The sequence below is a fragment of the Mytilus trossulus genome, chromosome 6, assembly GCF_036588685.1.
Source record: "Mytilus trossulus isolate FHL-02 chromosome 6, PNRI_Mtr1.1.1.hap1, whole genome shotgun sequence".
NCBI classification, from domain to species: domain Eukaryota; kingdom Metazoa; phylum Mollusca; class Bivalvia; order Mytilida; family Mytilidae; genus Mytilus; species Mytilus trossulus.
This window is the reverse complement of record NC_086378.1, coordinates 18,705,916-18,720,854: the sequence shown is the minus strand read 5'-3', so window position 1 is coordinate 18,720,854 and position 14,939 is coordinate 18,705,916. Positions and strand designations below refer to the sequence as shown.

At 30.5% G+C, this 14,939-nt stretch overlaps 1 protein-coding gene across 1 annotated transcript; it reads left to right on the top strand.

Moving 5' to 3' along the window:
* Positions 1–6,644: 6,644 nt before the first annotated feature.
* LOC134720899 (T-box transcription factor TBX20-like) lies at positions 6,645–14,366 on the top strand. Its single transcript, XM_063583459.1, has 7 exons — positions 6,645–7,007; positions 7,573–7,753; positions 11,628–11,901; positions 12,083–12,244; positions 12,969–13,045; positions 13,375–13,481; positions 13,695–14,366. Exons 1-7 carry the CDS (start codon positions 6,797–6,799, stop codon positions 13,949–13,951), a joined length of 1,269 nt encoding a protein of 422 aa, XP_063439529.1. The 5' UTR covers positions 6,645–6,796; the 3' UTR covers positions 13,952–14,366.
* The last annotated feature ends 573 nt before the right edge of the window (positions 14,367–14,939 follow it).

The following is a 14,939-nucleotide window of genomic DNA, read 5'->3' as shown; positions in this document are numbered from 1 at the left end:
AAGGTATACAACCCTCCTTTCGAAGAATCCTAGTCCTACAGACAAAAAGATAGGTCACATGTATCTGTCGGACTAGTATATTCTAAAAGGAGGGTATTTTACCTTACCTAATAAGGACTTCACGGCCGTTCAGCTATAGCAAGCAAGCTAACCAAAGATATTAAATCTACTGCTACATACATGTACTCAATGAAATCGGCTGTAACACCGGGAGAAAAAACACAAGTTGAGAAAAAAAAACCGACGCAACCATTCATGGCCAAAAGATAAAAAGAAAAGACAAACAACGGGCCTCATGATATTACACAGAAAATTAAATGTTGAACACGATACCTTTCAAATAATGGAGTAAAGCTTGAGTACCCCAGAAGAGTAATATAAGTGTGACAAAACCCTATAGCCTTAATGAAATTTTAGGTTGTTTATTGCTGCTAATTTTCAAGCAAATACAACAAACTTAGGCCTGTGTTTATACTTTACAAATTTCTGAAAAAGTGACCATAGCATTCTCCTTATATTGTTTTTGTTTCTCCCGTGTTTTTATTTTTCATCCACATCCTAAACCCATACAGACTTTATAATGGTATAAACAAGGTTCAAGTACATGCGGTTTCGTGTATTTCAAACCAAATTAGATGTATCCGTAACATTTTCGGTGGTCGGCATCATTCTAAATTGTTGCAAAATTTATCAAATTATGATTTCCTTCGCACATAAATTATCACCAATTAGGAAGACGCCACTTACCTTCGTCCAAACATCTCTTCAGTATCTGTTTATCATGGCTAATTTGACTTTTATTTTACTATCAAACAAATTTGACAGACTTAGTTTTTACAAGAAAACAGTACCCCTCTGACACTTTCATCGCTAGGGTTTTAGGTGCATGTGCCGAGTTAAATTGGCACTTATTGTGTTTTATGACGTGTTACTGTCTTTACCACTTGTACCCACTTATAAAGTGACACTATAAAAAATGAGGAAATACAGGCCACACACACTAACTTATCAAGTACAATGTGATAAGATGTTACTACTCGCCCATTACTTAATTTTACAACCTCTTTTTTAACAGTACACTTTGTCAATATACTTTCGTGATCTTTCGTGTTCATCAATATCTCGGAAAAAGAACGGACTTCACATCGTTTATCATGAAAATGAATTAGATTTTTGTAGATGATTGATTGATTGATTGATTGATATTTCACAGTTCAGTATGTAATACTATATAGTACTGTTTACATTCAAGTTGTGAAAAACTTCTTAAATACAAAATTTCCAATAATTAAATTTCAGAAGTATGTGTTAGAGGAACGGATATCTCGTGTTTCTTGTTTCTCTTTTTGTAAGCTGTTTGCTGTTCTTGTCATTAATCGAAATTTACAAATCATCAAAGTATCAAACAATGATTTTGCATAACGCCTACGCTGTGATTGTCAATGGAATGTCAAATATCAGCCGCAGAACAAAATATGAAATAAGACCAGTTAAACTTACACACATGCATGTACTCTTTTGATATTAAACGTTATTTCTAACTTATTTCGTCTCTTTTTGTTGATAGGGTTCGTGTTTTTCGTTCTTTTCTAATTAAATATGAATTCAATTATAACTTTTCTAGTAATGACTTTTTATTTAGGTTAAAATTATGAAAACAAAGCGTAAATAGTTTCGAATAGAAAACACTTTTTTTTATTGAGAAGTTGTTGTTTTTCTCTCCCCTTGGTATTGTTAAACTGAATGACACTGGACTTCGCTTATTTTTGTCTTGCTATATATATATAAAAGCAACACAATTTGTGAAGTTTATTTCTGGTGCTAGATTTCGAGTTTATTGCAGTGACTATATTACCAAATACCGGAGAACATTTGCAACCATATGCAGAAAAAAAATAATGAACTTTTATTAAAGAACATAAGTTGTGAACACATATACACCGTTACTATACTGAACCTCCTATTTTGTGCTGATTCATTGAAGAGTGCTGTATTCACTGCGGAGGTATTTAGTTAAAACTTTACTGAAAGGCAACATGTCATTTACTGCACTTAAATCCATTTTATCGCTCTATCTTCAACCTTTTTCATGTTACAACTACATATTTATATTTTTTACTGATAGCGTGGAAATTTTACACGATTTTTGTCAAAAATAATTCAATACTACAAAAATACTTCACAGTAGTGTTTCTTCTTGTTCTGTAAAATATCAATAGTAGGGTTTTCCATGTCGTATGGATCATCTCAAGACATAAATGTCTTCTCAATTTGTCATTCAATACACAAAAATTCAAAGGATGAACTTTGGCGTCTGTAAGCTCACGCGAAATAGATTAGTTGGTATATTAAAATCTATTAGTTATCTGTTGTAACCGTTATTTGTTGACAAATTTATTAAGAAACTACTATTAATTTGATGTAGGAATTTTTTGTGGTAATAAAACAAGAACTTGATGACATTGACTTGTATCACGTAACTGCTTATACATTCAGCCGATGAAAAGTAGAAGCTGAACAAAAATGAGTGAGAGAGAGAGAGAAGCAGTTTGGAGTGGCATATGGTATATTTATCTAAATGATTGATTGATGGATTAATGGATACATAATGTCCAGTGGCAAGTAGTACGATCATATTAAAAACGCCTCATTTGGAGACTATCTTCTACTTTTTGCTCGCCACGATATAGCCTTTTTGTGCTAATGCGGCGTAAAGCAACCAACAATCAATCAATCTATTTATACTTTGTAATAGGCACGCACGCTGAATATCATTTTAGATGACAAGGTACATTGTAACAGTCCAAATGAAACCATTCAAGCCTCTATAGGAGCATACGATATTCTAATGAAGAGTCGACTCAATCTGATTTACATTATATATCATCTATCATTACTCGCTTACTCATCGAATAATCTGAGCAAAATCAGAGATCTATTGTTTAAGTAGATTGGACTCGGTCAGTCTTTGACAAAGTTCGCCATCACAAAATAATACTAGCTGAGAAGCACCTCCCGTACTTGATACGAGATTGTTACATTGTACCACAAAACCATCGGGCGGTTTTCTGAAGTAGTGTCTTCGCTCTCTCGAGATCCCTCTTCATTGGGGGCTTTTTTGGTTAAAACAATTAATTAGTTACTTTTATCAAATAAATTTGAATAACCTACAAAGACATATAACTAACTTCTGCCATCCGGTTTAATTAATCTGATAACGACTAATCATGCTTTAAAGAGGCAGAACCCATTCTTTCTCTAATTTCAAATTGAGTCATGTATTCTTTACAAAATATTTGTCAGTTGATTTTTTTCGAATAAAATTCCATGTCAATTTAAATAAGTTTCTGATTTCAAAACAAGATATTCCTAAACGGTTGAATCATTAAGAGACTTTTAATTACAGGTGCAATTACACAGGTGTTTGTCGTTTTAACTCGATGTCAACTAACAGCAAGGCAACAAGTTAGCGGTTCGTGATCTTATCTATCCACACGTCATTTTATAGGTATTCAGCTTCACCATTGCTTTGAAGAAATTTTAGCAGGTGTGCTACAAACACCATTAAAACAACATGATTATTGTAAAACTGTGTATTTGTTTCCCTCAAAGATACTAGATACTCTAATACACATTCAATGTGACTGTATGAAATTCATTTTTCCCATAGTTGTTAGAAAAAAATGTTATCGTTATTTAACGCGTTTAAGCGTTCTAATTGCATATTTTTCTCCGACTAATTGAGTTTCATCATAAAACGGGCAATGAAACAAGTGGATTTTTTAACTGAATAGTACATCTTTTAATTTTTTACGAAATTTTTCTTATTTGTAAAGTCTGAAAAGCATCCCTTCTCCAAACATCAAAGCTCCAACGACAGGAAACCAAACAAATTACTCGAACAACCATGTATGTTTTCAATTTTGGAGAAAGCGCCTTGGCCTCCTGAAGCATAAATATACTTCTAATTATTTATCCTGTAAGCTTTCATTGTAAAAATCATTTTGACCAAAAGTGATTAATTTGGCAGGAAATGACCACTATTTAGATTTTTATCTAAATACTTTACGAATTTATTTACCTTAAAAGACTCTATTATGGGTATAAAGACTTTACTTTTAATAGTTATTTTTCAATCGTCACTCCTCTTTTTAACAACCCATCAGCTGAAAGTGAAAATTAAAAAGAAAAACATTGTTTAAAATTCACACAACGTTACCTCATCAACGAAATTCTATTTTGATAGCGAAGCAGCCTAAAGGTGTGTTTGATTCGATCGACAAGTGTAAAAAGCCAATTGTTAATTGATATCTATCAGATAAAATCATGTAAAATCTCAAGTTCCTTGGAGGGATAAGAAGTTCATCAGCGAGAAAACATCATGTTTTCATGTGACATTTTCTGGAATCTGGTAAAACTTGTATTTTCAACAAGCACATAATTGAACTTGTAACTGTGTCAACTATATGACAGTTCTGTCTTTAGTTTCTGAAAAAACTAATTTACTCAAACGTTTTGGCTTTACTGTCATTCATTTTTTACTATCATTGATCTAAAAAAAACAGTATCCTTGTTATTATCAATTGATAGTTTTATCTATTTGCTTTGATAGAACAAATCATTTTGATTAAAAATCACAAAAATCTCTGAATTATATGTTTTCCTCGAAATATGTAATACCCATGCATATGTGCATTTGTCGCCACTTAATTGTGCAATAGTATTTCTTTAAACTATTAAGTAGGTAGGCACTGTCTAAATTTAATCTCAAATATTAATGAAAACTTGGTTTCTTACCGGGCAATACAATTGGCATGGAAGAAGAATTCACTAGCATGACTATAGTCACATGTAAACAATAATAAAACATAAACACATTTTATTTGCTTATGTTAACAACAATTTTGATAATGTTCTCCTTTGTTGCTTGCAACCATATCTGCTTACTTACTTGATTCAACTTACAAAAATCTGGCAAACAGTTTTATAATTTTATTGACTATGCGTGAAGAACTTAACATTGTTAATTTCTAATAAATTTTAAGGAAACCAGTTTTCTGAATTGGATAACTTGATGATAAAGAAGTTGCTTATGTCGATAAAAAAAAACCTCGTTGAATGTATGAAAAAGGGCCATAACTTTTTATTATTTTTTTAAATTTATTTTCTCCATTATTTAGTTAAATAAATATTTATTTATTTATTTACATGAAAAGCAATGTTACCAAGAAAATAAACTTGTTAGTATACATTTATATGACACCTACAAGTGTCAAGTAGATATTAATCTCGCTATCGCTGGACGATCTTGTAATAAGGCAAGTGACCATACAGTATATCTTTAACAAGATCTGTAACAACTTATCCGTAATAAACATGTTTATGACATTGGAGAGTGAATTAATTTAATTTTCTATTCAATATATACTTATAGTTTTTACTTATAACAAATTTATAATGCTATAAAATTTTAACTTATCATTTTAATGTAGTAATTATTCTCAGTTTGATGAATAAAAATATAATAGAATTTTTTATAAGAAACGAATGTATCTAAACTTATTATTTTGGCGGAAAATAATACTTTTTATTAAAAACGAATATATCTTTAATCTAGGATTGATATGGAAGTATGCTATCTGCTAAATATTTCTTTGTATTCTTCCATCTATATTTATGCGAATATCTGATATTAAAAGTGTTTGAAACAACCGGTAAATAATTTCCATACAGCACTGTTGGTAAATTCGGAAGTATAGTTGCAACAGCATGTGTTATACTGTTTGTCGAATTCATCACAGGCAGACGAGTGCCTGTGGAATTCATCCTTCAAACTCGTCTGCGACTCAAAAGCACTTTCAAAATGACCAAAAAATGATAAATTACAGTTCTGTAAAGAAATTAATTACTAATATGACAAAAAATACTTGCTCAGATTGAACTTCTTCATATTATATTAATTTCAATTTAATTGCATCAATTGTTTAATAAACAGGGCACAGTTTCACGAAGCTGTCTTAGGACTAAGACATGTCTTAGTATGGTCTTACGACATATCTTATAGTTCTAAGTGGATTTCAATTTAATTGTATCAATTGTTTAATAAACAGATATTTTATTTAATATATTTAGTGTTGTATTATCCTTTCTGTGATCTTGCTGGAGTTTACAATATACTTTATTAAACATTCATTTTATTGCTAAATATGCATGACAGCATGCATTTATCTGCAGAACAATTATAAAATCGTTTTAATTTGTGAGTCACTTAGAAACTTGAAACTCTATTCATAAATAACAATATATTTCATATGCTATCAGTAAATAAATGAAATGGCAAAGTTGTGTGTCAAAATAGCATAAGTATTGTTTATACGGGAAAATGTCCAATGAGCGAATTTGCAACTTTTCGGCCACCAAAGATGAAACGAATTTTAGTTCGTGTGTGACATTTCTTATTCATGAAATGTGCCTAAATTTGTTTGTAAGAAACAGAACCAATTAAGTTAGCAAGTTATACACGTGGCTATTGATTTCATCTCCGCCTTAAGGTGGAACAATCTCAACGATTCTATTCAACATCGAAAGCGACCAATCAAATTGCGTCTTACAACTAATACTCTATTCCTTCTATGAATTTTGGATAAATTAAGTTTGATGGTTTCATTTTAGCATAATTTGTTGACATTGTTGAAGTTGAAACATTAAACTGGATAAACAAATTTACAGAATTGTGTATTTGAACATTCACGGCTTATTAAGCAAGTTTGTTGTTTAGTTTATCAAAATAATAGAAATGGATTTATCACCAAGAATTCGAGACGAGACCCAAACTGACATTTGCAGAACTGAGCTTCAGAAACAATATTTGTCTCCAAAAGCAAATGCATTCTCTATAGATTCAATTCTTGGTCAAAGAAGTGTGAAAGACAGTGAAATTGTTGAAGTGCATATAACCAGAGATCACGAGCTTCCAACCACACCGCCTCTTGCAGATAGTCCACCAAGTAAGTTTAAAAAAAATTTATCTTTTCTTGCACTTATATATTTTAGTCATATTGTCTTTATCTAATTGTTTGATATTTAGAAGTATGTGTACACTGTATATACTTTTAATGTGAATATTAAATACACAATTTCTCTAGTTTAAGTTGAGATTGTATTTCTTGAATGATTTTGAGTTTAACACCGTTTAAGATTTGTATATATATTTTTATGTTTTGTTTATGTAATTTTATTTCATTATATATTGATATAATATTTGTGACTACAAAATATTTCAACAGTATAATCTAATTTTAATCAAAATCTACAAATAGTATACTACTAAAAACCGTCATAATAAGAAAAATATATCTTTGGAAATGTAAAAATTTCCTGCAATCGTTTTTTGGCAATAAATAAATGATTTAATAAGTTTATTTATTTTTTGAGATACAAAACATTGAAATAAATAAAGTGTGTTGTATGCACATCACAAAAGAGGTTTTGTTATTTTTGACAATAATATCAGAAATTTACAAAAAAAAAAAGGAAAGCACAAAGTAATATTTTAATATTACTGTTTTTCAGAGAGTATAATCTCAGACGATTCTAGTTCAGACTATAAAGCACGCGCAAGTACCACTCCACCGTTGTCACCAGAACCTTACACCGGTAGTCTGCCAAATGTAAAATGTCGTCTGGAAACCAAAGATCTCTGGGATAAATTCAACGACATTGGAACAGAAATGATCATCACTAAAACTGGAAGGTAAATACTTCATTTGAAATAAAACAATCACAAAAGTGAATTTGGTTGAATTATTACAGTCACAAAAGTGAATTTGGTTCGAATTATTTAGTAAATCCAAGACTATTTGTAAATAATTGAAATGTTTCAGCAGTAAAAAAAAAATAAAGTGTTAAGTAAGAAAACTCTGGGGGCAACACTAAATTAACTTTCCCTAGTTTTTCCTTTTTTTTTTTTCTTTCTTTTTTTTCTTTTTTATTAATAATGAAAACGATATTTATAAGATTGTCATGATTGTCTTGATATTTTTGATTTTTTGACCATGCTAAATATCGTTATTTAAATAAATATTAAACGTAAAATTATATAAATCATAGATAATGATAAATTCCAAAATAGTATATAATAATTTCATCAAAATTTTATTATAAAATTAAATCATAATAGGAAAAAAAAATGTTTATGAATAAATTGTATCAAGAATTAAAAAGAAATATGGTTACCAAAATAAATCGCACTAGATTTTTTCACAAGACAAAAATAAAAACTTGGCAAATAGTTATTAAATTATTTTGGATAATATCAACATATTCCATTCTTCTTAAAAGCACCACACCGGGTTCAATAAATTTATATCTTTTCTGTTCACAATTGAACATTTTAAACAATTCATTGCTGACTACAGCTATCAACGCTAATAGATCATTAATTAAGACCTACTAAGTTTATATCATTTTATTTCACCACATGATTGTTTAGCTATCATCTCTAAAATTTGACCCTCTTTAAGAAACAAAGATTTTGTCGGAAAAATCTTCACAATTATTTAATTCTTTTATTTCATGCCAAACTTCACAATAAATTTTACAATAGGGTGTTGATGATTTTTACGTATTTAACGATTGGCAAGATTTCGCACTTCTGATATCGGCACATTTTTTATTCTTCAAAGATTTTATCTTTCTTATTATTTATTTCAACATATTTGTTCCAACGCTCAAAGACGTTAAATTAATTATTAAAAGTGATGAATCGCTTATTTGTGATAATAAAAAATAATGAGCATTTGAAAAGTTATTTTTTCTCGACTGAAATTATATTTTTTTATATGAAAAAGCTAAATAACGGTATACGAAGATCAATTAATTGCAGATATTATCTTTTTAATGTGTCACATCAACACTTGTTCAGGCTAGATGATTTTCTGTAGAATTCCTGATTAAACTGATGAATATCAACCATAAGAACAAAACCTTAAAAAGATTAGAACCCGTTAACACTTTGAATTAAAATTAGTCATCACCGTTCAAACCAATACCTATTCAATTAGCTCTACCTTTAGAAGTCAAGGTATTTCTGAAAGGTATGCCAACTTTGATGTTGCTGTTTGAGATGGAACCGTCTTGACCGTGAGAAACATCTACTATTAATGATTTATGTCAAATTATAAGCCATTTCCTTATTTAATCCTTAACATGATAAAAATTACATTTATGGTCTACCAGACGCCTTGTTTACTTTCCAATTTCTTAATAGCCCGCAACTTACATTGAAACTTGATTAAAGAAGAGAATTAAACGATGATTAAATGTGTTAATGGGCTGAGAGGTTCCCACCCCTTACCTTTCGTCCGATAGACTTCAGCTTCATCACTTGGTGCCTGCTCATCCCCCGAGGGACAATCTATTGTGTGGGGATCAAGTTAATGGGCAACAAAACTTAACGGGTACATATTTTCTCAATGAGTAGTGAGACAACGATTTGTATATTCATTATTCACAAAAAGGCTTAACAGCAATTGACATGAAATTAACATAGAATAAAATGTTGACCAAATAGGTTAAATTATGCAATTGTCAATATGACTCAAGAAAGTAACTTTTGTTGTTCGTGTTGTATTTTTCATAAAAGTTTTATTTTATATGGATTCAGACTTTGTTCAAAGCTTCAATCAATTCAACAATTCATTTATCAATAATGTTTGTGCTTATGATCATATTTCTGTACTTCAAATGATTTAACACTGGACATAAGTATAAAAATGATACATTTTTATTCAACATGACAAAGCAAATTAGTCATAAGTAAAGTTTCAAAAAATTGCAGTATTGAAATACTTATAACAAATTAGTCAAATAATAAATTAATAAAAAAAAATAAGTACTTATCACTATATTAGAAAGAAAAGATTAAAATAAGTGATACAATTTCACCTAAATTGGTGTATATTTGACTATCCTACCACCTGTCCAAATGAGGAAAAGTTAAACTTATTATCTTAAAGTTCAACATTTCACCACTGAATGCAAAATGGTAAAATGACCCTATTCTGTGACATACGATACGGTTTTACTAAACAAAAACTATTACTTGTGGTGTAAACTTCAAATTTATATTGTAAGTGTAGCGTGTAATCTGTTTCTATATCTCTAAACACTGAAACGTGAAACAAGGTTAATCTGAGTCCCTTTACTACTGAAAACGTCGGGAAATAACTAAAACCCATAATTTACGAATTACCACAAAATAGAAACGAGGTGGAGCACGCAAAACAGCAATAAGATATATGTTACTATTCTATTGATAAGGTTGAAAGCAACAGAGCCGTTGTTGACTCTTGCCCACATAAGGTCATATATTATTATTCCAAGCGTGATGAAAAATCATTAGAACTGAAAAAGGCACGGAATAAGTGACAGTTTGGTGTTTATGATTATAATCTAATATGGTTCTAATAGAGGATTTTAATTTTTACATGCTCATTAATGTCTCTCAACAAATAAACACCAGCTGGGGCCGTGTCAATGAAAGTATCCTAGGATATGTCCTAAGATAGGTCTTAGGACATTATTTAGGATGGTCTTAGGACGTGTCTGAGACATGTCTTAGGATGTAAAACAAAGCTGTCTTAAGACTGTCCTAACTACGATGGTCCTAGAACCATCCTAACACATTTATTTAATTGAAAATATATTTAGAGATTTGTATGACATAGATTGAATTGTATTTTAGAACCTATATGTAAAGAGAGGAAGGATGACTCTTATATAGAAAACAATTAACGCAAAATTAAAGGTTAAAAGTTTTTACGGAAAACGAATAAATACGTAATTAAATGTAATAAAAGATATAAATTAATTTAATACGAAAACAAAAGTAAATGGTAATATTCGTGCTGCAATTTTAGTACATAAACTAGTTTTGTCCTTAGGTCCACTCGATTTCATTACATGTATCGAATCAGGATAAGGTAACAAAAAAAAGAAGCAAACTTTTCCCCATATTTTAATTATTTAAAATATTTGTTGCTTATGATAATAGTATTGTTTAGGCTTCAAAAAAGGCAGCACGAACATGATAATTTAATATAATACAACTAAATCTTTAACAAACATTAAACAATATTTTTTTTAAATTAATTTTATCTAATGATAGTTTAATATTGTATTAGTAATTTTTAGTATTGAGTTTATGCCATATTTGTTGTTTTTATTACGTTTTAGTACGATGTAACCTTTAGGACTATCCTAAGACACCTAATTGTATATCCTAACTTTAGGACCAAGTTTAGGACATATCTTATTTTAGGAGACTTTCGTTAACCCGACTTAGGACTAAGACGTGTCTTAAGACCATCCTAAGACATGTCTTAGTCCTAGGACAGCTTCGTTGACACGGCCCCAGTTCGCCGCAACACGCCTGCAAATGTCAGGGTATTTTATTTGAAATTCCTGAACAAAATGAACACATTTTTACCAGATTCTTGCTTATTTCTAGATTTTGAATTTCAATGCAATGAACAGTTTGTCACTGAATTTAAGTCACCATTGTTCTGTTTTATTGTGGCCATTGGTTTTGATTAAACCATGTAAATTATACGTTGTTTTCCTTTCAGACGTATGTTTCCAACGGTAAGGGCATCATTCTCTGGTTTAGAAGCAGATGCTAACTACGTCATATTGTTAGATATAGTACCAATAGACAACAAAAGATACAGATATGCTTATCACAGATCATCTTGGTTAGTGGCGGGAAAAGCTGACCCACCATTACCCACAAGGCTTTGTTCTCATCCAGATGGACCATTTTCCGGTCAACAGTTGCAGAAACAAACAATTTCTTTTGAGAAACTAAAGCTCACAAACAATCTTATGGATAAAAATGGACAGGTAATTTACATTTTTTTTTAATTTACTTTTAGTAATAATGTAATAATTATATGAGAACTAGCTTGTTGATTTGTACCTCGGAGTAATACAGGGTTTCAAATAAAATTGCAATACTTTTTGTTCAACAATATCCATTTAGCTGGGAAATTTCATCTCATAAAATCTTACTTTCTGTTTTCAGATTATCTTGAATTCAATGCACAAATACCAACCACGCCTTCATATAGTGAAACGTCAACCAGACGACAAGAGTTCCGTAAATGACCTTGAAAATGAAGAATATAGGACATTTGTTTTCCCTGAAACTGTGTTCATTGGGGTAACAGCCTATCAAAATCAACTGGTAAGTAGACAATACTTAAGAACTAAATAATAATTTTCATAATATGCCAAATGTGCCAATTTGTAAACATGTCATGCTGATAAAATGATCTTGCACTTTCACATGAAAGTTATCTTATTTCTTAATTAATTCATTTTCCATTGTAAAGAGTTTTGAAAATAGACAATATATAGTGTTTATTGAACATTGTGATTTTGTTGTTCTTTATCTCTTCCGCTGCCTGGGTCTTAATTTGGTGATATACAGTATCTGTTTACTGCCAAGTAAATCAACCACAATGGTACAGAGGTGAATTTCTGACAGTAAATAATACAAATAAAATCACTTAATCACGCAATTACAACAAAAAAACACGTGAGAGTTAAAGAAATGACGAGACATCCGAAACCTGACGTCATCTTATGTTTCATACGTCTGCTAACTGCCATACTATATAGGAAGTAAATATATCCCTTAATTTTGTTAAAACGTTTTTGTTACTTTGATTCGGTGATAAGAATCTTATTATAACTTAATCACTGTAAGCCTGAAAGACGATAGTGCCCTGTTTTTTTCAGGGTCAGTTAAACATATTCGACACCCAGTCTAGTAATAATTTGTTACGGTTCTGTGATAACCACGTACGCCATATTGATGTCAGAAATTTGTGTGGTCGGAATCATTTTCTACCCTTCTTGCAAACGATAGCATAACAAATTTTACTCACGGTTTGATTTTCTTTCAGATAACTAAGCTTAAGATTGAGAGTAATCCATTTGCCAAAGGATTTAGAGATTCCAGTCGACTCAGTGATATTGAAAGGTAAATAACATAACATAAAAGAATTAATGAATTTTGTTGCAAGATTATTCGAGAAACAAAAAAAAATAGATGCTGAAAAATTTCTTTTGTCTTAAGGGAGGTATGATGAACTATATGTACCAACAATTATTTGCATCTTAGTTGACTATATCTTTGACGTCACTCAGTTTTATAATTTGTTGTTGTTGTGCTCTGTTGATTTGAGTTAATTCATAAACCAATGGTATCAAAAAGACAGCAATCCAACAACTCATTACTATAATTATTTATCAAGTTATCATATTTTGTTATTGATATGGTTTCTTATATTATATAACATTATTTTGCAGGGAAACAATGGAAAATTTGTTGAACAAGCATGGATTTCCTAGAGTACCTTTTCCTTTCCCAATTGACGAAGACACTTTGAAATATAGAGACACATTTTTATCAAGAGGTAAGTTATCTAAATCTATCTTAATGTGTTCTATATAGACATCTGACATAAGATGTTGCTCATTTATACTGTTCAATACATTTATTGTAGTTCAATTAAATATGACAGCTAATTTGAATGATAAAAAAGTAGATTTTTTAGTAGAATATTGTACAACAAAATTTATTATGATATTTTATGCGCTTTCCACTCACGATCCTCTTTCTATTTCAGATGGTATGTTCCCATTTGGAATGATGCCAACATCAAATGCCATGCTACCAGGTTTACCTCTCCATACTTTGGACTCACGAATGATACCCAGTTATAACAGTGTCTTAATAAACGGACAACAAATGACCAGTGAACATGAAGCAATAATCAGAAGCAATATAATCCGAAACTCTTTACAGTCGTCACCGCCATCTAGTCTTCATTCAAGTCACATGTACCGCTACCATCCTTATCTGTCAAAATCGGGACATGTTTGAGACTCCCAAAAGTTAACATTTAGGTCTCCACGTACGACAACCGTATACATAGATCGGTCACAGTCTGAGCATTCCGATGCTTCAATCTTGGATGCTGGTTTCGTCCTTGATTGAACAAGTAGCAATCAGTCAAAACAAACAGTTCGAGCAACCAATTTATACCATGATAGATTATTCTATATGTGGCATGGTCAAAGCATTTGGTTAGAAGAAAATACACCTTAATTCCAAAGTTGTCTTATGGACGGTAGATTAACTTCTTAAAATAATCTATTCGACTCACTGTTTCAAGGCAGTTTTAGATTTTTGACATTATCTATTTGATATGTTAGTAAAGAATTGTATGCAAGCTTTCAGTGACTGCAAGTTCTGAAATGCTGCATATATTAGCCCAAAGATTATTGGCATAATACACTTGAACTTAACTTATATTTGTGATGAAAAACAATTGTTTTCAAATGGTGCTTTTGAAATATAAATTTATATGTGTAATTAATTTAATGTGTTAGAAGTTCAGTATTGTTGATAATAAATAGCAATAAATGTGATATGTAAAAATGTGAAATTTGGTTGTTTTACACTTTATTCCTAAAGCAGATGTCCTATAGAGCAGGCTTTATACCAAAAATCTCAATCTAAGATTCGTTATCCTTCAGCGGTCACATGTAATAAGTATGATAAATATTTTCACTAATGAAAAAAACTTATCAAACACATTAAACAATCAAAATGTACTTCCAAAACCTTTCCTCAAATTGATAACAGTCTTTATAACACAGGACCATATGTACATTTCGACTCGTCCCAAATTTTGAGTCAGTCGAGTTCAAGACAACCAGTGTTAGGAAGAAAACATTAAATTCACAACGGCTTAAAAGATAACTTTGAGTAAAATAAATATCAACTTCCATAATATGAGGGCTTTTACTTAGATAGTTGGTATGGTGCTTTTTATTTTTATGATCTTGATATGGTGTACAAACATTAA